Below are 23,935 nucleotides of genomic sequence, written 5' to 3'. Positions count from 1 at the left end.
ATCCCAAACAACTTGCTATATCTCTAAATTTCATCAGACTGGTTTATTGAAGTGCAGAAGACTTGCTGAACTGAACTGAAATTTTATCGAGTCTTTTCTCAGTCTTTGGTGACTGAATAAAGAACTTTCTTTTCTTTAATTTTAAATGCTTTTTTAATTAGAAACATTCCAATAAAATAAATACATTTTGAGCCAAATCCTTTTCATATAGCAGAGCTATAGATTTTTCTATAGCATGTGCTTTTTTCCAAGTCTTTATTCTCTGTCAAGAAGACTCTTGAGGGTTTTGAAGATTCTGTGAACTTGGTATATATAAGAGGCTTGTTTACTAGTATCCTAAAACAAAACTGTGAAACTACCCTTTGTAGTTCTCTTTACTGTCCCCTACAACTTCTTGTTTTGTTAGCCTCAAGGATCAGCAAAATAGGACTGTTTTTCCAGAAAGCAGGAGGCAAATGGCCTTTTAACTTCTCTGCCTAGAAGTCATTGAAATTCATGTTGCTGCTGTCTCTCAGGCAACAATAGTAGTTCGGCAGATTTCTGAAATAATAAAGTATGAGCCTCTCACAGTGTTATGAAAGCAATCATCTTAGGTGCATGAGTTTAAAATACTTTAAAGAGAAGACCTGAATTCAGCACTCTGACCCAGAAGAGAACAGAAATTTGCTCTTATACCTTTGTTCCACTGCCTCCAGTTTCCTAAAGTGCAAGTCTCCAAGATATATGATAAATCAACAAACTACTATCTAGCTAAGTGGCTTCTTGTTGGAGGAATACCAGCAGATGCAGGAGCCCGTTAAATACCCAGTCCCTAAGGGCTGTGGCCAGAAATTCATCTGTCTTGACCTGATGCCTGTATCCAGCTGGTTTGGGCAGGGGAAATGAGCACCATGGACAGGGGCTGCTCCCTGTCCAGCCAGAACACCTTCGGAAGAATTAGTTTGCAAAATAATCTTGATGGAATGATATGAAAGATGTAGACTTTTTGGAGCAGCTGATGATCAGAGCAGCATTGATCAGAGGTCATTCATGTGCTCAGTGGCCATCCCAGTACATCAGACTTGGTATTATACCAAAAATAATTTTTTTGATTTTATGGCAAATGTTGTCTGGCATTTTTTGTAAGTCCAGAGGAGAAGCACTATCTGTAATATCATTTCACTCTGGATAAGAAGTGAGGACCCTGATCATCATCACAGCAGTCTCCATGTTAAATGTGTGCAAGAAGTTGTTGGTTTTTCTGCATACATCAGTAATACAGCATCAGGAAGTTGGTACCTCTCCTCACAAGAGGTGTAATCAGGAGAGATTTCACAGCTGGACTTTAGTCTACCCTCACTTTTTGTTGCATAGTGTTTCTATGAGTAATTTCTTTGCCTATCCTGTGTGACTACCAGTGACAAATTTTAAGGGCAATTCTTAGCTAGCTGGCAAAAGGGTGAATTACAGCCCAATGTCACACAAATCCTTTTGGCAAATAATATAACTTGAAAGGTGCCATTAGGAACATTTCAGTTCCGTTCCAGATCTTGTTTTTTTCTTGTTTAGTGAATTAAAGGTAGAATGAGGTATTTATAGTTCATGCCTGGTAGATTACCCAGAAACAGATTGGCACAGACAAATTGGTTAGCTTGTCTCAAATTATCCCAGTTTTTGCAATTAATTGCATAAAATCAGTGTTTAACACTTTTTACTGCTAATTCAACGTACCTAACAAATATAGCTGCTGTGTGGCTACTATATTGAACTAAAAAAATAGCGATAACAAAAAATTAACATGAAGGAAATCAGGCAGGCATTTGTTTTTAAAAAACAGCTAACTTCATTGCTTTATAACCAGGTGGACAAAGTCTGGTTTTAAGGAAGTGTATGAAACAGAGAGGAAATCCTTTCTATTTCCTTCACATACCCTTTATGCGTAAAAAAGAGCAATGTGTATGGGAAATTGGCAAATTTTCAGTAAACGGTTGTCTAGGTGTTTAGAGTTACATAATTCTGAAAACAAATTATTTAAAACCTTCTACTTGAACTCTTTTCCTCTAACTTTATTCAGATGACACTTTTGATATGTGCTCACCTTTGAAACACAAATTCTTTTACATATATCTGCAGTGTTTGTAAAGATGCATCTGTTTTATCTACATGTTCTTATCAATTTGTCAGGTTTTTAGCTTAGCTTTCAGACTCTTTGCAGCTCTTGCCAGACCTTTGTCCGGAAATGAGTACAGCCAAGATACATCTATATTTAGGGCGTAACAAAATATAGTCTGATTTTTTGTCATGCATATTGTTTTAATCTACTTTTTGCTGTTGACTTACTGGCAATGAGGGTTAATGTTTTTTAAGGTGGTTTTTTGTATGACACCTGTGAAATCTGTAATTTTTTTTTCCTCTCCAGTACTTCTATTCAGCAATTTTGTTTAAATCTCACCCCTTCTCTCTGGTATGAGCTCTTATGCATTTTTCTGGATAGTATTTAATCTTCAGAATGTTTGTGGTTCTCTTTTAGCTACCAGGTCTCATTAGTGTTACCTTTTTTCCACAGACTGGAGAATTCTCGGCTCGCTTCCTCTTGAAGTTGCCTGTCGATTTCAGCAATATTCCTACATACCTTCTTAAGGTAAAATAACTGTCTAAGTTGACAGTATTTGCGAAGAGAGGAATCTCCTTAATAATTATTTTGACTTTCCTGCTTTCCTGCTCTCCAAGAGTTTGAAAGTTCACCATTTCTAAAATCTAATTGGATCATGTTTTGGGAAGGTGATGTTGGACATGCTGTTGTTTTGTGTGCTACTTTAATGGCGCCTTTTGTATGAATCTGTGGAATTTCATGACATGTCTGTCAGTGTTGGAATTTTTAATGAACAGTCTCAATTGTACCAATAGTCTTGATAGTAGAAGCAGAAAAGCAAACTAAATATACCATTTCTTAACAGAGAATGAAAGCAAATTCTGGTTACTTGAAAGCTTCAGTGATTACATTACTTCATTGTTCACAATGAAGAGAAATTTAACCAGATGCTTTTGAAAGTAGTGCTATAGAGTATTTTTGCGAAATGGGATGAAAAAGCATTTATTTCTTTGCTAAGAGGAGAAATAAAAACAGAAAAAGCGATTTGTGACAAACTACCACCATGGAAGAATTTGAAATGAGTGTTTTTACAGCACAGGGACAGTCTCTCTTTGAAGCAGCTACTGTGGAAGCCCATCATAAGGTCAATGTTACTATATTTAGAGAATGCAGTGAGATCTGGTTTTTCTGTCTATCATGACTGTCAGCGTGAAGTGTCAGAACTTCCACTGCAGACAAGGTTTGAGTCAGTTGATGTTGCCAACACTCATCTTGCCTTTAAACCATGTGTCTGCCTTCTTTTAAATATTTGGAAAGAGGAACAGCTACTTAATCTTTAAAAACTAATGTGTTGAGATGAAATTGTCAGTTTGGATTCCATTACCTCCTCTTCGTCTTATTGTTAGAACTGTCTTCAACTATTGTTAAATCATAATTGCAAGTGTGAGTCTTCAGTGTTTCACCAAATAAGATGCCTCAAGCCACAACCCATGAAAGTAAAGGCAGGCACAACTATAATCTTGACTGAATTTTTTGGTTGCAGTTTGAGATTGGAACCCTAAATCTTTCTAGCTTCTGTAGATTTTCTGTTTGAGTAATTAGCTACTTCTTGAAAGCATGCAGATACTTTCAGTAGCAGCTGCTGTCTTCCATTGGGCTTTTTCTTCTCACTTGATGGGAATGTTTCTGATCAGATGTAAGAGGGTTGGCTAAGGCCTTTTCTGGAAGTTTGGTGTTAAGCAGGACACAGCAACAGTTCACCTGGACTGCAGGCTAGCTGTGATTTGCTTCTGAAAGACTCTGGAAAAACGACTGAGAATGTGTAGTGTGAACTGTGCTGTCTGCTCCTGCCAGAATTCCCAAGTGCTGTATTTCTCAGAATCAATTTTAAATGGGTCAAGAATTTCAGGACAAGTGCAGGAATATGTTGAATAGCTGCAGTTGCAGGTCTGTCTTGTACCTCTGTGTTCAGTTTCAGGGAAACCTTGCAGGTTGGAAGGTGGCGTATGATTGATGTACCTGTCATCACGTAGGAAGACCATGATAGAACCTGCAGTTGTTTCTGAAGAGCAATGTTTTAATGCATGACAGCATACTCCTCCTTACTGTAATTCCCAATCATGTTCTCTAAGCATCTTCTCTAAACAAGGTTCATGTAGTGTGAGTAAATCATTAGTGTTCCACAAGTCTTGTCCTGGAGATATATTCATCCTGGGTACTGAGTGATTCATTAGTCTGACGGAAAGCATGTGTTTATTTTGCATGCATATGTAGTGTGAGGTGAAGAGACACACAGAGCAGGTAGCAGAATCAAAGTTTCCCAGTCTGCCTTTATTCTGATATTTCAGAAGTCTTAATGTCTTAGCTTTGGGGTTTTAAAATTAATGTAGTTTCATATGTTATAGCCTGGATTTTTACAGCAGTGGATCCTTCTTGATGGGCAATGTAATAGTGAAATCTTTCGTTTTCTTGATCAGGCTTCTACAGTGTAAGCTGGCAAGTTAACTATCTGTAGTAGGAAAGTGACATGTAGTCTGGCTGAGTAGCCACAGGAGAAGAAATACTGTTTTATTCCAGAAGTATTTGTTGACAGTAGAAAAATGGTTTGAATTAGGCTCCAGCATGGGTTATGACAGAGTGTGCTTTGTAGCAGGCAGGATCTTATATACCCCTTGCTGCCTTCAACTTCCTGTATGTATTCTGAACTAGATGAATGTCATCTCTTGTGACAGCAAAATAGACAACATGAAAGCAGGTAGAATCAGGACTACTCCGTTATGATTTAAATAGTTGTACTCTGACTACTCCAAATTAGTAAAGGAGCTATTAAACAAAAAAGAGATTTTTTTTTTTTAAGCTGTCCATGTCTTTTTCTTTTATTTTTTTGGATGAGATTTTTGGCATAAATAGATCTCCAATATATTGCAATAAAATAGTTTATTTCCATCATGGCTGCCAGTCATGCTGGTTTCAATGCTACCTGCCGCCTGCTGGATTATGGTACATGATTGAGAGAGCTTTTATTGATGCAGTGGAAATAATTGTTAATATATTACCCTGAAAGGTGGAAGAGCAATCAGCAATTGAAGGCTGTTAGTGTATTAACAGCTTAATGTTTTACTGCAGAATTTAATGTGTATGAAATATGTTCTAGTCTGCAGCCAACCTTATAGTGTGCAGTAGCTTCTCTGTCATGATTTGCAAAGTTCAAACCTGTTGTGCTTTCTCTGACATTTTCTTTTTTATGTTTAATTAATACTACTTGCATTAAAATCTGGTGAAATATTAAAGACCATTATTTTTGCCTAATCAATCATTCCCTAGTATCCCAGTGATTTCTAATGCTCTTCTGAAGTTTTTATGGATTTCAGTAGGTAATCACACTACAAGCATGACAGTAAAACTTTGTATCATAAGGTTTGATGATGTGTGATCAGTATGCAGTGTTACAAAATCTTCGGGGTTGTTGAGAATACACTCTGGAATCATAAGCTGTTACTGTGTCAACTTCATACTTATTGTAGTGAGAGTACTTTTCCTATAAAGAATAAAAGTTTGGAGGTGTAGCAGATGTTGGATTGTTACAGATTGGAGAGGCAAATTTGCCATGTTACTTCAAAAGTATTTGTGGCACTAAATTTAAAATTGGGTTCAAGTGTGTGTACATTTAAAGTAAAATATATGAGTATATTTAAAAGACTGAGGATAGTTTAAAGAGTAATGCTGAGTACACTGTTTCTTCCTTTGAATTCTAAAATTGTAGCAAAATGTGTTCAGTTATTCTAGTAAAATTTCTTCAGATTTTATTTAGTTGGAAACATAATACCTGTTATAATGCCTGCAGCAGATAAATCTCTCTTCATAACTTCTCTTGCCATATTCCTTTACATTTGAAAGAAAAAGCATCATTGTGTATTTTCTATGCTAAATAGCTGTTCTAAAAGAAATGTTGGCTTACACTTAAAAAGCACATTCATTATTTTTTCTTTTAGAAAGCTATACTTTAATGCAAAGGTTTTAATTGAATGTGGACCTTTGTATCCACTTTCAAATGGTTTTCTTATGCAAATCCATTTGATATAAGTGAAAACTTTGTGTTGAAACAGCCGCAGAATCAAGCCGATGGCTCAAACTACTGCAAAGTTTATTGTGATAAATCTTTCATTAAGGTTCTCTTATTTGAAAAGAATGAGGTTTGCCTCAAGAAAATCCTTGTATACTTTTCCTTTGCTTTTTTTTTTGCAGTTGGATTTTTAATCAGCGTGTTCGTTTTGAATTAAATTCTTTTTGTTGGTTGTAGTATTTTTCATTTTCTCCACAGTATTTTATAAAGGGAGGTATTCACCATATATACTCATTTTGAGAGTCAGACTCTAGTTTGCATTTTTGCCTCTTTACAGGTACTGTGTACGCCACAGTAATAAAATAGTTAATAGGCTCAACATCTAAAATACCTCTTTCAAATTCTCATAGAATTTTTTAGGTTAGAAAAGACTTCTAAGATCATGAAGTCAAACTGTTAACCCTGCATTGCCAAGTCCACTAATAACTCCATGCTCATCCCTAAATACCCCATCTACACATGAAATGACCATTTGCAGAGGTAGTGACTCCTCCACTTCTCTGGGCAGCCAGTTCCAGTGCCTGATCACTCTTTCTGTGAAGAAATTTTTCCTGATACCAAATCTAAACCTCCTCTGGTGCAACTTGAGGCCATTTCCTCTTCTCCTGTTACTGTTACCTGGGAAAAGAAGCTGACCCCCACCTCGTTACAACCTCCTTTCAGGTGTTTGTAGAGAGAGATAAAGGCACTCCTTGAGCCTCAAGTTGTCCATCCTGAACAACCCCAGAAGCCTTGTCCATCTTCACAGGCCTTGTGCTCCAGCTCCATTGCCCTTCTCTGGACGTGTTCCAACACCTCAATGTCCTTTTTGTAGTGAGAGGCCCAGAACTGGACACAGCACCTGAGGTGTGGCCTCACCAGTGCTGAGTACAAGGGCATGGTCACTGCCTGGCCACACTCTTGCTGATACAAGCCAGGATGCTATGGACCTTCTTGGCTACCTAGGTGCATTCATTCTGTGTAGCTTTGTTTCTTTCTTCATAGTTTTCCTCAACTAGGGGCACATATGTAATCATAATGACAAATCATTAAAAACCTCCAGCTCAGTAACTTAAAAATTGTACTTGTTTATGTGGCTGTAGTATTCTTGCACAGTATCAGTGGATTTCAGAGTGTGTAGCCATTGATGCTGTTAAAAACAAGACATTGAGGTATTTCTCTTCTTATTTCCGTGGGGGTTTTTAATGTTTTGATTACGTAAGATGTTCCCTGATTACACCACCTTCTTGTATGTATCTTTTAAGGTACTCATTTTCTGTGTGTATGTACCTGCTTGTGCTCCAGTGAATAGCTAATATCAGGACTGATTTAGCTATGATGCTGTAACCAGCAGCCTTCCAATAATTTGTCAGTATTGAAGTGTAAAGGAAACATGCAACGTAGACCTGTTTCTTTAGATGTTTTTTTTTGGTGATGACCATTGTATTTAGTGCTGATCTTTTAGAACTGAAATAAATAACAGACGTTGTCTAGACACATTGCCAGGGGCCAAACAGTTGTGTGTAACACTGTCAATGGAAGAGGTTTATCCTCAAGTTCAAATTGAAAGATAAGAACATATTTGTGTTTTTTTCCTTGGTCTGATTTCATCATTTGGAAGTCTCTTAAAAGACTTTATTGCAACTTTTGTTTACAATGTAGGCCAAATTCCAGGTACTGTGAAAAGACTGCAGTACTTGTCTATGTTTGAGTAATTAACCATAGTACAGAACAAACAAAAGTGTAACATGCAAGGTGAAATGAGATTTTTTTTCCAGGCCAATTTCTTTTCTGTTGTGCTTTAGCAGTTTGATTTCTTTGACAGCATTTAAGATTTGTGTTAAATTGCTGCAAATGCCAAAACACAAATGCACTTGTATAAAGTTCTAATGCTGTTTGAAAAACCTGAGCTAAATATTCTGAAAAATAATAATATTTTATTTTGCTTTTAAGTTTCATTGATTTTGTTTGTAGCTGACTAACTAAAACCTGATGTGTAGTGTGTTGAGGTCACAACAGTGTCAAGAATGATGTGGAGCTCAGATCTGACTTGATCTTTTTGCACTAGACTGTTTTAGTCTGTGCCAGGCAGCTACCTCTCAAAAGAGTGTAGAATGTTATGCAGCATATTCTATTTGACTACCTTCCAAGACGTATTTATGTTGTATTGGACAGAATGATGGACCTGCATACCGTATGAAGCTTCTTAGGTCTGTGGTGCCTGGTGTCATTTTACCTCTTTCACCACTAGCAAAACTGAAAGTTTTTAAGATTGGCAGATAATCCTGAAATAAAATGTAGTCCTCATAATTCACAATACTCTGACCATGCTTTTCATGGAGATCTTTTAGGATAATTTAGATTGATCTTAATATTATACTACTTAAGACTTTGTGACAAAGGCACAAAGTTAACTTCCTGAATTTCATTCCATAAAATATTGCTTATCTTGAGATGTATGCAAGCATTTGGAGCAAATAGTTTATATTTTAAAAGTAGATGACAGTATGATATTCAGTAGATTGATTACTATACCAGCATTAACTCACTTAAACAGAATAATGGATCATCAAAGATTGTCTGGGATTCTTCTGTTAATAAAGGCGGACTTTATAACATACAATTATAATGAGCCACTGAGATTTTAGATTAGAAATGGGTCTCTGCAAGTTAGTACTAGCAGTATTTGAAACAGTAGCATTTGTAGCAGCTGAAGACAGTAAATTGCATGATCTAAAGGCTGGGAAAATAAATGTAAGCTGTGTGTGCAGAAGACATTTATCAGTATAGATGTCATTGATGCTTGTCTCTTATAGAGTCTTTCATTTTAACCTGGCCCAGTAATCTGCAGTTTCTTTTGCTGTCCACGTTTTCCATTGAAAATAACAACAAAGTACCAGTGAGGAAGTGCTCCTTTAGCTCGATGTGTTGACCATTGTCAGAGTAGAAGCCCAGTGCCAGAAGCAGGCAAACTCCAGCCATTGGACCTTACATCTTGACTGAGGCCAAAAATAACATGGGGAGGGAAAAAAAAAGTCTTCGTGTCATGAAGTGTTTCTGGTATTTTAAAAAGTTGTGAAATGTGAAGATATTTTTTTGGTGCTGAAATATTTTAAGTGTCTAGTTTTTCATGATAGCTTAAAAAACATAAGATCTGTCAGCTGGAAATGTTTGGGGATTTTGTTTTGTTTGGTTTTTTTATTTTGCAAGATACACTTGTCACTGTAGGTGAAAGTGTATAATATCTTTCATATTCCACTGTATCGTGCTTCTTGGCTGGTCATACCATTGTAGTCATATCACTGACCTTCACAGGGTTTTTCAGAATAGGTCATCTCATGTTTTGTCACAGAATCTACTGATTCTGGTATTGGAGAGCTAAGAGTAAAGTGATAACTGCTTTAGTTCAGTGAAGCTGCAGAAATACTTACAGACACTATGATTTAATTAGTCATCCTTTCATTATTTTGTTCTTAATATCTTCTGCCCACAAACCAAGGGAAGCAAAGGGGTATAAAAGTGTACTTCACGATAAAAATGTGTTACATTTGAATTCTGGGGAAAAAAATTTCCCTTCATTCTCACTACATTTATTAGTACAGCTTTTCCAGAACAAGATGAGTTGTTTGTAGCATCTAGTGACTAAAACCACATAAAATATGTTAGTGTCAGGAGCACCTTAAGCTCTGTATGCTGAAAGCCAAAAGCAATTTTTTAAAATCAGCATTTTCTGTAATTTATTGGAAGATTTTGTTAATAAGATCTGTCAACTGGAACAGCTCATTCTGCACAGCTGATGATTTTTATAGGTTATGATCTTAATATGAATCATAGTCTCCAATCAACTGTATTTCTGATGACAGTTCTTTTATTTTTAAACATTTTATTTTTATAATGCAATAGTAAAAGAAAGAACCACCACATCTACTGATAAATCTTACAATATTCATCTCAATTTCTGTGAATTCCCCTCCAATTTGGTAGAACTACTAATTTGCTATTTAGGTGTGACTAGAGATAGGGGGACTTTCATTAATTTTCTTTAAAAAATAAAGAAAAATAAGTTAAAAAGAGCAGCTTTTGAAAGCCTTTTTGCATCTGGTGGGAAAGTTTATAGACACATTATGTTGCGTGACTTGGTTCAGATTTACTGCCTTGTTAGGGCTTGTAATTTGTACTATTGCTTTACATTTGCATTTTATGTATTGCATAGGAAGAATGGAATTCAATAGCCATAAAAATAATTGCAGTTATTACATAATGATGGTGCTTGTTTTATCTGTCATGGTCCGCCCATACTATGTAGAACAAGCAATATACAGTGGTCTTAAAGTGGGAAATGGATCTTGGAAATACATATTTTTAAAACTCTTGCATTTGTTCTACACTGCTGTTTCTTCTTGAAGAAAAAAATATTGAGAAGTTGTTGAGCATAGAATTTGAAGGTAGCAAGTAATCTGTAAAACTCAGGAACCAGCAAATCTGTATTTGCAAATACATAAGTGCATAAAGCACGATGGTAGGATTTTCTGAAGGATGTTTCCATGCTGAGCCCACAGCCCCTTTCAGTACCCCTAATACTGGGTTTGTTTCTAAGGCTTCAGATCAGGGCTTAAATCCTACAGCACCTCATATATTGACATTTTAATGTAAATTTTGTTTATAAAAGTGTCAGTTGCTGCTACAAGGACTGGGTTGGTTTAATGTTCTGGGGTTCTTTTGTTCTAGCTTTCAGCTTAGTAGACTATGTCTTCTTAAGAAAGAATATATTAGCATGAATGTGCATCTGTATGGTGATTTCATATGATTCTTAGTCATGCTTGGTTTGAATGCTGTGATTTGCATCGGTAACTTTTTTTTTGTTAAATATACAAAAATCCTTTCATGACTGCAGTCTTAAAAGAAGGTTTCATTTGTTTGGGTTTTTTAAAATATATGTCTGTAAAATAATCATGTAGTGGCATGCTTAATACTACTCACTTTTACTTTGTTTCATGGGTTTAGAGGTTTAAGACAATAATAAAAAAAATAAAGCTTTAACATTGAATCAGTTACTCTCAGCAGTAAACATACAAGGGTTGACTGATCCATCACTTTTATTTTTGTCTAATTGATAGTGGCAATGTCATTAATCATAATACCATAAAACATAAAGTAAAAACAAAAAAATATAGCATGTTCTGCTGTTTTTCTTCCATGATACAAAAAAAATGCACAGCATTTTGTCTACCAACTGCTAGCTAATAATGTGCCATGTTCCTGTAAAGCTTTTAATTTCTATAGTAACTTCTGTTTAAGAAGGTGGTTGCTTGTTTACAGAAGGTGTATGTAGGCATTTTCTGTTTTAGAAGGAGACTTTAGATGAGAAGGCTAATGGAAAATCTGCCTTGTCCAGCAGCATCTCAGTGAGACAGTGAGAGAGCAGCAAGTAAAACTTAGACTTCTCGAATCTCTGTTGCTGTTTTAACAGTTCAGGTGTTCATGCTAGAACTTGTATGTCTTTCATGTGCTGGGACCTGTAATCTTTGCAAGCAGCACATCCATGGGAGAGAAGGGGCAGTGGGGAGGAGCATTAGTTTGGCCTCATTGGGTACAATTAGGTGCACTCCTTAGGCTTAGCAGGTGCCAGTGCATCAAAATTTGGGCAAAAATATGTCCATGAATTAAATGTTGGTTTTAAGTTGCGTAATGAACTGTCTGGAATGCACATATATCACTTTAGTATATCCATATAATACCATAGGAAGTCCTTCTGGTGAAGGAAAATAGGGAAATAGAGTTAAACTGATAATGGTGTTCTATCTCTTGCCATATTTTGTCATTTTAATGACTCGCTTTTGTGGCTGTCTTAAGTAATACACTACTGAAATATATATGCTTTTAATATACTGGAATGTGTTTATATATTTGGAGATTTCAGATATTGTCTGTTTTACTGTAACATCTTTCTGGTGTAGAAAAATGTTAGACAAATATGACTGATGTCTTGACTAAAACTGATGACTGACTGATGGTATGTAAATAATCAGTGATTCATTTGCAAAACCCTGAGGACAATGTGTTGGTTAACAAAGAATAAACACGCTCATTCCAAATTATTATTCTCATTGTTTAGCATTTATAATGTGTGTCCTAGATAAAATCATTAATTCTATCTCATTTCACCTAGACTCATTACTTTTTCTAAGTAATAAATCTTATTTAATTTTCTTTTTACTATTGTTAAGTGATTAGATAAGCTCTTGAAATATAGGTCAAGTTATACCCACGTTCCTATTTTGACATACATGTAGGTATTATTGCTTTTTCTCTGTACGTAGATTAGATGAAATTAGTAACTGCTCATCTCGCAAGTTCTAATTTAATATATTGTTCACAGGAGTTGTGACATATGATAAAAAACATCTGTGTTTCAGACAGGACTTGAAACATGATCTAGGTATATGCACATTCAGAGTGGAATTCTGAGCTGTGAGTAGAGGGCTTGTCCAAGGCTTTAACCAGTGCAGTGTTCTTCCTCTCCTCTCTCTTTCTATAACCTTCATGACTCGTCACAATTAAAATTAGCAGACATTTAAGTTTGGTTCATTTTGACACACTTTTCTTCAAGGAAAAACAAGCCATACCTGTCAGCAGAAAGAGTTGCGTGACTTCAGAGTTGGTGGAGATTTTTCTCCTAGGCCATTTTTCCACTATTATGGGTTCTTACTGTTGTGCCACTATAACATTCTCTAGTATTCTTGAGTGTCTTAAGGTGATTTTGGACACCTCTTCACATTTGGACGATAACTGTATCTCTAAAGATACTTAGAACTTCAATTATACCTTCTTTCTAAAGCTCAAAGAATTGAGCTGTGTTCTGCATGAAAGAAAAGCACTGCAACTATTTCACTTAATAAAAAAAATATTGAAAAGCAAATAAATTGCAGAACAGAGACCAAAGTTCATGCAGTCTGACTTGCAGTCTGTATGAGAAATATTTAAACTAAAATACAATTTTAATTTTATATTCTTAAGGCTGTGTTTAATCTTTGTTTACAAATGGAACACTTACCTTTCTAGGTAGTATGTAGTTCTTTGTGTATCCATTTCATTTTATGTATATCATTTATTTTGACAATGTCAGTAGAAGGCTGTTAAAATGGCAGTAATTTCTGAGCTTTGTTTTGTATAATTAACATTGACTGCACTAGAGCTACTGAACAGAAGAGCAGTTTCTCTTGTATTAATATTCTTTTTTTACCTGGCGGCTCAAACTCCCTTTCCAAGTATTGGGGTTTTTTTCATATAAAATCAGAAATTGTTGAAACTTTATTTCAAGATGTGTAAATTATAGGTGAGTATTACTTGTTTGGTAGAAGACTGAGGTGTTAATAATACAGTGCTTTAGAACTGAGTGCTTTATGAGCTCTCCTAAAACAAATGAAATGTTGGAATGAAATTACCAGAGAGATTCTCTTGATGCAATAGCAAATGTTTCATAAGAAGCTGTAAAACTGAATTTGTAATAAACAAGACTGGCATTTACGGCTGCGTTCTTGCAGCATCATTTTTACTGTATGGCTGCAACTTAATAGCAAAACTATTCTTTGTTTCTTTTTTGCTGTTGTTTACCACAAGTTGCCAATTCCTTCTTGAAAAGATGTGTGATCAAACTGCAGGCCCGTTTACAGGCCTTCAGGCAATGATAGTATCACATTTAGGAGCCTATACCTATTAAAGCAACTTGGAGGCATATATTATTTCTCTGACTCATGTGAGGCAGCATTGCAGTATGCAGAATTACTTTCCCTTGGCTTCTTTATTTATGGATTTTGTGAATATAACTGAATAAACTTATCCTTCCTGGAAAAATGGTGTAGAAAGTTATATGCCACCGATACAGAAATGTTATCACTGTTACAAGAAGGTGAGTAACTGTGTATGAATAAGAATGGTCAATATAGTCCTTCAAGACTAAATATAAAAGAAGATATAGCACCAAGAGATAATTTAATAGAAAAGAACTGAGTCATTCAAAGCCAATTAAGAAGTAGAGATCCATGTAAGATTGAAAAAATTGCAGTCTCATAGGTTTGGAAGGATGCATTCCCAGGAAACTTGGAAAATTGTAGTAGTGATCTGTATAAGTGGAATTTGAAAAAAGAAATCTAATTAATTTTGCAATGCTCTTCATCAAGAGAGAAAGTGAGTGTGCTTTGCAGGACACCTCTTCTAGAGCAGTTTTTTGGCACATACAGATGTTTTAAGTAAAATCACCACATTTGTGAGCAGTAGAAATAGTGAAGGTTCATTTCATGCAGGTTTAATCCCTCATCTTCTTGAATCACTGCACTATGCTGTTATTGTTCTCCCATGTGTCCTAAGTAGGATTTATCAAGTGAAAAGATGAGAAGTGTTTTCACTGTTTGGCCCTCATTTTGCTGCCTTTCATAGCAAACTGAATTGATCTGTGGCAGTATTTGGTGGAATAACCAGTTGTGTCTCTCCTCTACCTGACTGCTCTTCTTCATAAGAGCTTTTATGAACTTAATTATCTTTTGAGACTAAAAACAGGTCAGGGAAAGGAGTGAAGAGGGTGGGGAGGCATCTGAAAAGAGTGGTTACATATGCACTGAATCTGAAACTAAATTAAAAGGAAGAAAAATTATTACAGTATGTCTACACTAGAATGAAAAACTTGATGATATTCAAAATTCTTTCATCATCTAAAAAGTTTTAGAACAACTTGGCTCAAGTGGGATGAATGCACAAGTAGAATATTTACACTTGCTTACCAACCAGACATTCAGTTAAATTTGTAAACTCCTTCCTGCAGCTTAATAATCTATCAGTGTAATTTAAATCCATTTCAGAATGGCCATCTAAGAGATTATACAGTTTAAATCTTTAGTCAGATGATCCATTTGCGAACATTTGTGGAAGATCATGGTGCAGCTGATTTTATTCTTCACCAAGTCGATCATCACTGTTACTGTGAAGGAAATCTCTCCTTTAATGTTAGCTTAAAAAATCGATAGTAAGTTTTCAGTATGAAGACTATTAACTGCTCATTGAATATGCAAAAGCTATTTTGGGGTTGGACAGAAAAAGCAAGACTCTGAATTTGTAGAGAAAGATGAATAATCTCTGCATTACCATATTAAGGCAATTTCAGAACGTACTTTCAATTAAGATATTTACAACTGTACAAAACATTAGTGTTTTTTGAATCACAGAGAAAGACTGGAAACAAGTCTTATCTCTTTATCTTTGTGTTCTAATTTTGTATTCTTTGAAAAATACAATGAAAAAGATTCTTCTCAAGATTAATATTTTGGAAGCTTACTGCATGTAAACTTTTGAAAACACTGTTTAGAAACTTTTATGGTATTGTCTCCAGATATTTGTTTCTCCTGTGCATAAGGGTATTCAGATCTTTGCAAAACTATTACACAGAAAACAAAGTATTTGCAAATGCTCAATTTATCGCTTCATGTAAATTATTAGTTCAGGACTGTTTTCTTTTTTGTTTTTTTTCCTTTTTTAATGCAGCCAGTAATTGCAATCCAGCTTCTAACACACTGAAAGCTAGGCAGATATGGAGCCAAGCATGTATTAATGCTGATTGAGAAGGGAATATTCAAAAATTGACAAAAATACCTTGACAGTGTCCTGTTAAGTAACCATCTACAAATATATTAATTCCATTATTTTAATGGGCTCCTTTCTTGATTAATCAATGGCCTTACTCTCTTAAGCATATCTGTCAGGACATGTCTTCCTAACAAATCTGTTCAGCCTGGAGCATGTAAAGCATCGTCCTCATCTTCAAACTGTGTTAAGTCAAGAAAGTGTTGTGGTAATGTGGGCATTGCTTGTCCAAGAACATTAAGAACCTTGGTCAGGATCTTTTTAACCATAAAAGGATGTCTGTTATGCTTTCTTGTTTGGTATAAGCTGGAAGGGAGTAAAAAAAAATACAGAAGGAATTTTTATTGCAGAGAAGTATTTCCCTCCAAATAGCACATGAAGGAATACTGGAATACTGTGTCTGGAAAAAAAATTTTGTTGGCAGGGGAAGTAATGATAAATGTTGCTGATAAATGTTTTAGCTTTAAATGACTGTTGGATTTAAAACTCAAAGTTTTATACCATCAGAAACATAAAAAGTTAATTTTTAGAATTTTTAGACAACTACTTATTTTTCTTCTATTTGTGTAAATCCTTTTCTGGATACTAGGCCTGATTTGTTTTATCTTTTTTCCCACCCACTTAGAGACTGTTATCAATTGCATTTGTTTAGAAGCTTGCTAGTAAAATGAAGAAAAAGTAAAAGAACTTGATGATGTGTGTGTTCCAGGAATTTGCATATGAAGATAAGAGTTTTTCAGTGCAGTTCTGACCTGGTTGTGTACAAACATAATTGTTCGCAAAATGTTTATTTATTGTTTTTCAATATGTTTTATGTTTCTTTTGAGAATGATGAGAAATTACTGGGAGTTGATATCTATGGTGGGAAAATGATAAATTTTATTTTAAGATTGTGAAATCACAGAATAAGTTCAAAAGTGAATAGGCACTATTTTTTAATTTGCATTCCATTTTTAACAGTATATTTCCTTTTCAAGTGTAGCAGTAATACCAGAATTCTCAAACTGACATTTAGGTAATCACAACTGTTGAGCACAAAAAGAGGACAGTATGTGCTCTTTGCATCTGTGTGTGTCCATGGGTGGTGCACAGAACAATTTTTATATTTTTTGTTTCTACTGAGGTTCTTAAAGAGATTCCTTTTGATGCTGAGAGAGCAAGTCACATAATTTCCTGGGTTTTCATATATAAAACAAGGGGCAAATATTTAAAATTTATTAGTGGCGTAAAGTTCCAAATTTATACTTATTGCAGTCTTAAATTTCTTTCTACAACAAAATTTTGGTTGCACAGCTATTCAGTGGTTTGGAAGCATTTACATGCTGAAAAGCAGATAGACAACTTTTCAATAAATTAACTTAGGCTTAATGTGTGCTTGTATTTTCAGAGCAGTACAAGGATTAATTTTTTTCTTGGTTCTTTTTTTTTTATTCTGTAAAGAACTAGAGCAATGAGAGTAGAGTTTACTTCTTTCTATTGTATTCTTCCTGCAGTGTATAGAAAGTTAGATATGGTGCAAGTACGAGATGTAAAACAGATTTTGATCAATAAAGCCTACCAAGCAATATATTTGTGGATAATTACACAGTATGGAAAGCAAATTGCCATATTACTTTTTTGGAAGGATGGTGTGGCTTTGCTAACTCTAGATTCTCAGTTTTTCTTACACAAATACTGAAAATAATAGTACAGTTACACAGAATAACTGATTATTCACTAATGAGAAAAAGTCACTTGCATATGGAAGCAAATCACTTACATACCCAACTGGTATAAAAAAGAGTTGATTTCTAGCTTGAAACCAGAGTTTTGGCTATAGTGAAGAGCAGGTGTATATCTCATGGTTGGTGGGTTTTCTTCCCTGTTTTCAAAGAAATTTTCATTATATTTCATGTTATGGGAAAGGACTAGCTGGTAGTTTCACTTCCCTGTGTTTGTGTTAGAAAAAAAGTAGAGGTTTATGATGCTGGAAAGTGATCAAGGCAAGAAGTGTTATGTCTCCTGTTATGAAAGGAGTTGCGTGCAATTTTTTAAAAACAAATATTTCGGATACCTTTATAGAAAGGCTGGTCTAATTGGCTCAATTGGTGCAGTTCAGGCCAGTCAAGAGATGACTGTGTTTTTTAGTCCATGAGGTGGACTCTGCCCTCATTGAAGTCAACAGGATCATGATCACAGAACTATATTCATAAACACAGATTTTCAAACCATCTGAAATGTAAAGGGTAATTATATGGCATTATATATAAAGGCCTCTTTGTGTTATGTGCTTGTTCTGTGTTTCTGAGGGATAAATATATACAAGAATTGTAGGTGTGTCAAAGCAGCAAAACTGGTTCAGACAGGTAAAAGCATTTGAAGTGGTGTCTTTTGCTCCATTAATAGTTTTGAGTTTGTCTCAGTATTTCTGCATCAATAATATGAATCCTGGTTTTAGAGATTTATTATTCCTATAAAAGCATCAGGCTGAAATTTGGCTCATCAAAAGAATTACTCTTTCATTCTTTTTCTATTAGAAGAATTTTATGTTGCCAGTGATAGTTGTCTGATACTGGAAATGCTTCTGTAACTTGAATTTTTTTCCTTGTTCACAAGGCAGTTGGTGGCAGTTAAAGGAATTGAAATTAATAAGTTTCCTTTCTGCAGCATTGATGGGGGACTTTGCAGTCAGAATCAAAAGGTTTTGAAATACTGACTTAAGCCCTGTAACATCACTGATAAAATGTCTTAATCTCCACATTTTTGAATTGGGAAAGAGGTCTATGAACTTTTGCTAGAGTAAGGTAGTTACAGACCAAAAATAGATTCCAGTAGTTGTGATTTTTAAGCCATGGAGGATCAAATACAATAATTACTTCATCTGCTAATTTAGCTGTGGCTGTCAACCTTAATATAATATGGTATTTATTAATAGGTGAGTACAAGCTATTCTGTGTGCTAACCTTTGTCCATTTGAGTATTTGTTTATCATGGTTGAACTTTATGCAATTTAAGGAGCTGTCATTCAGTACATGTTTTTAATTCTTCAAATAATGTCCTTTGATACAGCAGCGTTGGAGGTAGAGAGGAAATGAGCAATTTTATGCATTTCAAACAAGCTGAAATAGTTTTTAATTACTGTTTTAAACATTTTTTTGCTTTAGTCCTAGGTTGTCTTTTAAATACTGTTTTAGTCCTTTCTAAGTAATAGTTTCAATTTCTACTGTTAGCTTAAAGTGCATGTATGTATAAATTCAAGACAGAGATATTTTGAATGATAAGTACCTTCCAAATGCTTTTGTGCTGCTTTATTTAAATTATTTAATGTCAGTTCAATATGTCAAAATGAAGTAGAAGACAGTGGAAATTATATTCAAGTCTATCCACGTGAGCAATGGCATCAAATTAATTTAGCATGAAGTAAGCTTTCAGTGGTGAGACTTAGGTGTCATTCTCTTCCTGCTGACATTGACATGTGAGCACTCAGATCTTTAGGTGTAAATGACAGCTCAAGCTGTTGTGGTGTCAGGTTGATGAAACCAAAATTGAGTTCAGGAATGGCCTTATGCCTCCCCTGGCTACCCTATGAAAAATCCAGCATTTTAATAAAGAAACTCATTTATGAAATTTTATTAGGATACAACTGTTCATTACACAACCATTGCTATTCCCAGTGCTGAGGTGGCTGTTACCAAAGTCAGGATTGCTGATGGCTTCAGCATTGGTTCAGACAAGAATAAGAACCTGGCATTGTCATCTCTGTATTAGTCAAGTTTCTTCAGCACAGAGCTCAAACCCTAGCTCCAGAAGTCTGATTGATTAGTGCCACAGTATTTCATGCTCTTCTGAAGAAAGTGGTTTTCATCTTTTTGTTTTGCATGCTCTAAACTGTGCTGGAGCCTGCTAGGCCTCCAATATGTCAATGGGAACAAAACCCTCCTTATATGGATTTTATTTAATTAATAAGGTTTGTTTATTTAATCAAGTGAAAAGCATAATAAATAAGGTGTGTTGACTTTGAGAGGCAGCATTGGAAGGTATTTTAATCATACCTGGAGTATTCTTTGCAAAGTCCTTGGAATTTCTATGTGCCTGTAGAAGATGTATGTTACCTAAGACCTGTTTATTTTCTGATTATAGACTCAGTGCTGTCTTTCAGACAGAACAACGCTGTAGGTCCCAAAGCAGATCAGTCTTAGCATGCCTAACTTACTGTTGGTAATAGTGTCAGAAGTTTGCTACCTTTCTTTTTGAGCTTTTATAATTAATGAAGGTGACTCAATATCAGAGCTGGGTACTGTCAGACCACATTTCATTACTTTTTCAGGTGCTGAAATGTGGAAGATATGAACTTCTCTTGTGTAAATAAAAGAATAAAGCTAGGCCTTGATAAAATATAAGCACGCAAGTTTTTCACCAATTCAAAATACATGCGGTGACATAATTTATAATACAAGTAAAATTGAAGATCAGTATTTACTTTATTTGTGATATCCACTAATGAGGATTTTCTCAAAGTTGGCAAATATCACTAAACTTCTTTGTTAGAATAATACTGCACATCATTTGTGGTGAGGAGCAGAATGTCCTAAGTTTATTTAATTAAAATTAGCTTTAACTGGGAATTAATTCAAAGATATATATTCCCCAACTGCCTGAGGCTCAAAAAATGATAGTCTATTGAGCAGACACCAGGTAACTACAACATTGCTTGAGGTTGCTCTGGTTACTGCAGCTAGGTTTGTGCCAGTACTTGTCTAAAGCTCAAAATTTTGATTCCATTACCTAAGATCCCTGCAGAATTACGGCCAAGAAAAAGGATCTCCTATTGGACTTGGCATTAACAATAATTTCACTATGTTAGATTAAGGAACAGTGCTCAAGTCACTGGGAATGTTCATATTCTGCTAAGAATAAGCCTTTTTTTAACTGACATGGTTGAACACAACATCACAGAATATGTGAAAAATAGTTGATATATTGAAATGTTGAACGATTTTTGAGGAGCCAGTGCATTATGTGACTTGTCTACAATGTCATGACAGTTGAATTGTGGTTTCATTCTTTGTTCTGGATAATATATTTTCCCATTGAAAATATGATAGAAGAAGAGTGGCATCACTTCATATTTCATGTGAAATTGGTGGAAAAATCATAGACTATAACTAGAAAGGAACTTCTGTACCATGAAGACTCAGCAGAATAGTGCCTCTTATTTTGCCTATTTCAAAATCTAGTCTGATTCAGTATCTGTCATCTTCAAAGGAAACACATGTTACTATGTTTTTGGCAAATAGTCCACCAGCAGTTTGTATATAATGAAGTTTTAAGGTCAAAAAGTATGGGGCATTAGAGAAAGGTCTCTTTGTGTAAGCATAGTGAAACAAAGTGTTTCTCAGATTAGAAACACTTAGAATTATGTTAATCATGTTAGTGAACAGTGCACCAAAGTGTTTTATTTGAGTTGAGACAAGGGGACAGTTGTTGACTCTGAGATATTATATAAGGTGTAGCACCTTTGCTACAGTCTGGTAGTGAGTGGCTCTTCACCAATGTAAGTAGGTAGGAAATAAAGTTTTCAATAGTGTTACCTTAGTTTTCTTTGAGAAGTTTTCAATAGTGTTCCCTTAGTTTCTTTGAGGTCTAAGATAAGACCTTATCTGCTTTGTTCAAGGAATACATTATAGGCTGATGAGCGTCAGAAGTGTCTATGCCCCCGCTGCATTTTTCTTTCACCTAATAGACATCCAGTTTTTCTGTTTTCAAAGTTAATTTAAATCAAGATTTAATCTAAATTATTATATTCCTCACACGAGTTGTTATAGAAATTTTTTTGAACTTTTATAGCTCATACTTACCCCCTGTTCTGTTTTTTCACCTCCCTATTAATCAAGGCAATCAACATTTTGTCTTAAACTGTTTTCTGAGAAAATGAATGGATGACTTTTTCTGAGGAGCTGTATAAACAATGGTAATTTCACCATCAATCTTGAGCCTCAACTTTCCAAGTTTATTGAACCTTAAGTCCACCATATAATGGACTTGCTGCAAATACCCATCACAGTCATCTCTTACATCTATCTACCTGTACAACAACAGCAATTTCCACTTCTCCTTTTCAAGAATGACTTTTCAATTGGAAATGATAAACTCTAGAAGGAATGAAGAGCTGCTGGTATCCTTTGAACACATTTCCATGAAGGCATTCTTTATACATTTTTATGTCAAGGGTTTCCCTACCATATTTCAGATAAACCAAGGTGTTCATTTAGCTGTAGTTTTAGCTCAATTTCCTGAGGAAATGTGGCATGAGTGTCAGAGTGTGTCTGTTCTATTCTCCCCATTTTTTGAATAACTGTACCTCACGTTTCAGTGTGCTCCACAGTGAAACTGGCTGTATGCCCTTCAGTTAGTTCCTTTTCTTGTTCTAAGGTAATTTGTTGTGAGAGCTATAAAAAATGAGTCAATTAGAATACAAAGCAAACAAACATTAGGAAAAAACCTGGGTTGTTTAATTTTGTCTCTGGACTTTCCTGGTATCTTTATACATCTGCCTTCCAGATAGTAAAGTTTTATGAAAGGGACTGCTCCTCTTTTAACAATAGAGCATCAAACATGTGGTTGCCACAAAACCAGTTATTATAGTGCAACTAATAATTATTGTAATCTTGTGAAGATTAAAGTTTTAATGTAAAGCATCTTCAATTTCATAGATACAAAAATACCTGCAGAGAGTATTTCTTAATGTGGGAACACTCTATGCTTGATTAATGCAGTGGGGTTTAAGCTCCTCTCAGAATGAAGAAAATAAAAGTTTTGGGGGAAGAAAAGAGATAGAAATCTGTAGGTGTTTACTAATCCTAGTGGAAAAGGATATATTTTCTATATTTATTAAATGCAAACAAATAGCCACTTGTCATAAGCACATCTGTTTGGACACAGAGAGCCTTAAGACAAACTAGTGTTAAGTGCAGTTGTTCTGAGGGAAAACCAAGACAGATGTGTTGAAGTAGCCAGTTTGTATTTCAGGCTGAAGGAGCTCAAGCAGTTGAAGCATCTATTTCCATATGCTATGGAAATAAAATAAAGAAATGTGTTTTAAAAAGCAGCACCCAAACCAAACAAAAACTTTTAAGAAGCCTTTCTTAAGGCTTAAGAAGTTAGTTAGGGATATTGAGGAATTGAATATGGAGGAAGACAAAAGGGAATGGCATAATTTTTAGGGAGGAGAAGGAAAACATTGAAAGTTTCTTTTCACATATGTATAAATATTGCCATTGATAACATTGGGAGAGTGCTAAAGCCCAGATGCAAAGCACTTTCAGAAGCAGACCTACTGGAAATCTGTGAAGGCTGTGGAAGTTTTTATCTTGATTGTCACAGGACTGTAGGGGCTAAAAAGCCTGTGTGGAGCCAGAGCAACAGTTATTTCCAAAGAATATTAACAATTACTGTTTAATACTACTCAAGGAGTCTGGGGACCAATCAAAAGAAATGAAGGCTGGTCTAGACAGAGCTTTCTGGAGATTGCTGTGGGGCCAAGTATAAATCAAAGGAGTAGCTTTTGTTGCAGACCAAACAGTTAACAATGCTGCATGGAGAGGGAGAAGTCTTGAGCTTCATGGTTAAGGGGAAGTTTGTGTTCATGACTTGAGTAACTGTCTGGGCTGAAAGGTCAGAACTTGACAAGACTATAGTGTGAATCCCAAATGAAGCAGCAAAAGAGTGAGAGAATGGAAGGATCTGCACTTCTATTTCATTTGAGCCAATTACTGCAGTCCCATCTGGTAACTAGAGCATAACTTCTATGAAAAGAACCTGTATTCATACATATGGGTAGGTGCACCTGTGTATGCCATGGCTATGTCTCAAGAGTTTTAGCATTGCAATGATAGCATTGTGCAAAGGAATGTGAACATAAATAAATTGTTATATCTTCTCTCAAAATGCTGTCTTGGAACATACTCAGCTGTAGGACACTACCATGGGTTGCAGTCAGTTTTATTTCTTGAATTGTTTGAAACCAGTAGAAGGAAAATGCTATAAAGTTTATTGTAGCAAACAGATATACATTTGAAAGAAGTACCCAGCAGAACTAAAAATGAGGGTCTATTCCCAGTGTAGCTCTGTGAAGCTTTATTTAGATTGTA

The 23,935-nt window shown here is 35.2% G+C and overlaps 1 protein-coding gene across 1 annotated transcript in view; it reads left to right on the top strand.

The window, feature by feature from the left end:
- BABAM2 (BRISC and BRCA1 A complex member 2) overlaps positions 1–23,935 on the top strand; it is a 164,673-nt gene that overhangs the window by 51,102 nt on the left and 89,636 nt on the right. The window contains exon 6 of the mRNA XM_071428010.1: positions 2,546–2,620. Coding sequence (XP_071284111.1) covers positions 2,546–2,620 — 75 coding nt within the window. The remainder of the gene's footprint in view (positions 1–2,545; positions 2,621–23,935) is intronic.

Source organism: Agelaius tricolor, unplaced genomic scaffold (assembly GCF_023055355.1).
Source record: "Agelaius tricolor isolate 1412-34295 unplaced genomic scaffold, bAgeTri1.0.p SCAF_1, whole genome shotgun sequence".
Classification (NCBI taxonomy): Eukaryota; Metazoa; Chordata; class Aves; order Passeriformes; family Icteridae; genus Agelaius; species Agelaius tricolor.
This window is presented reverse-complemented; position numbering and strand designations above follow the sequence as displayed.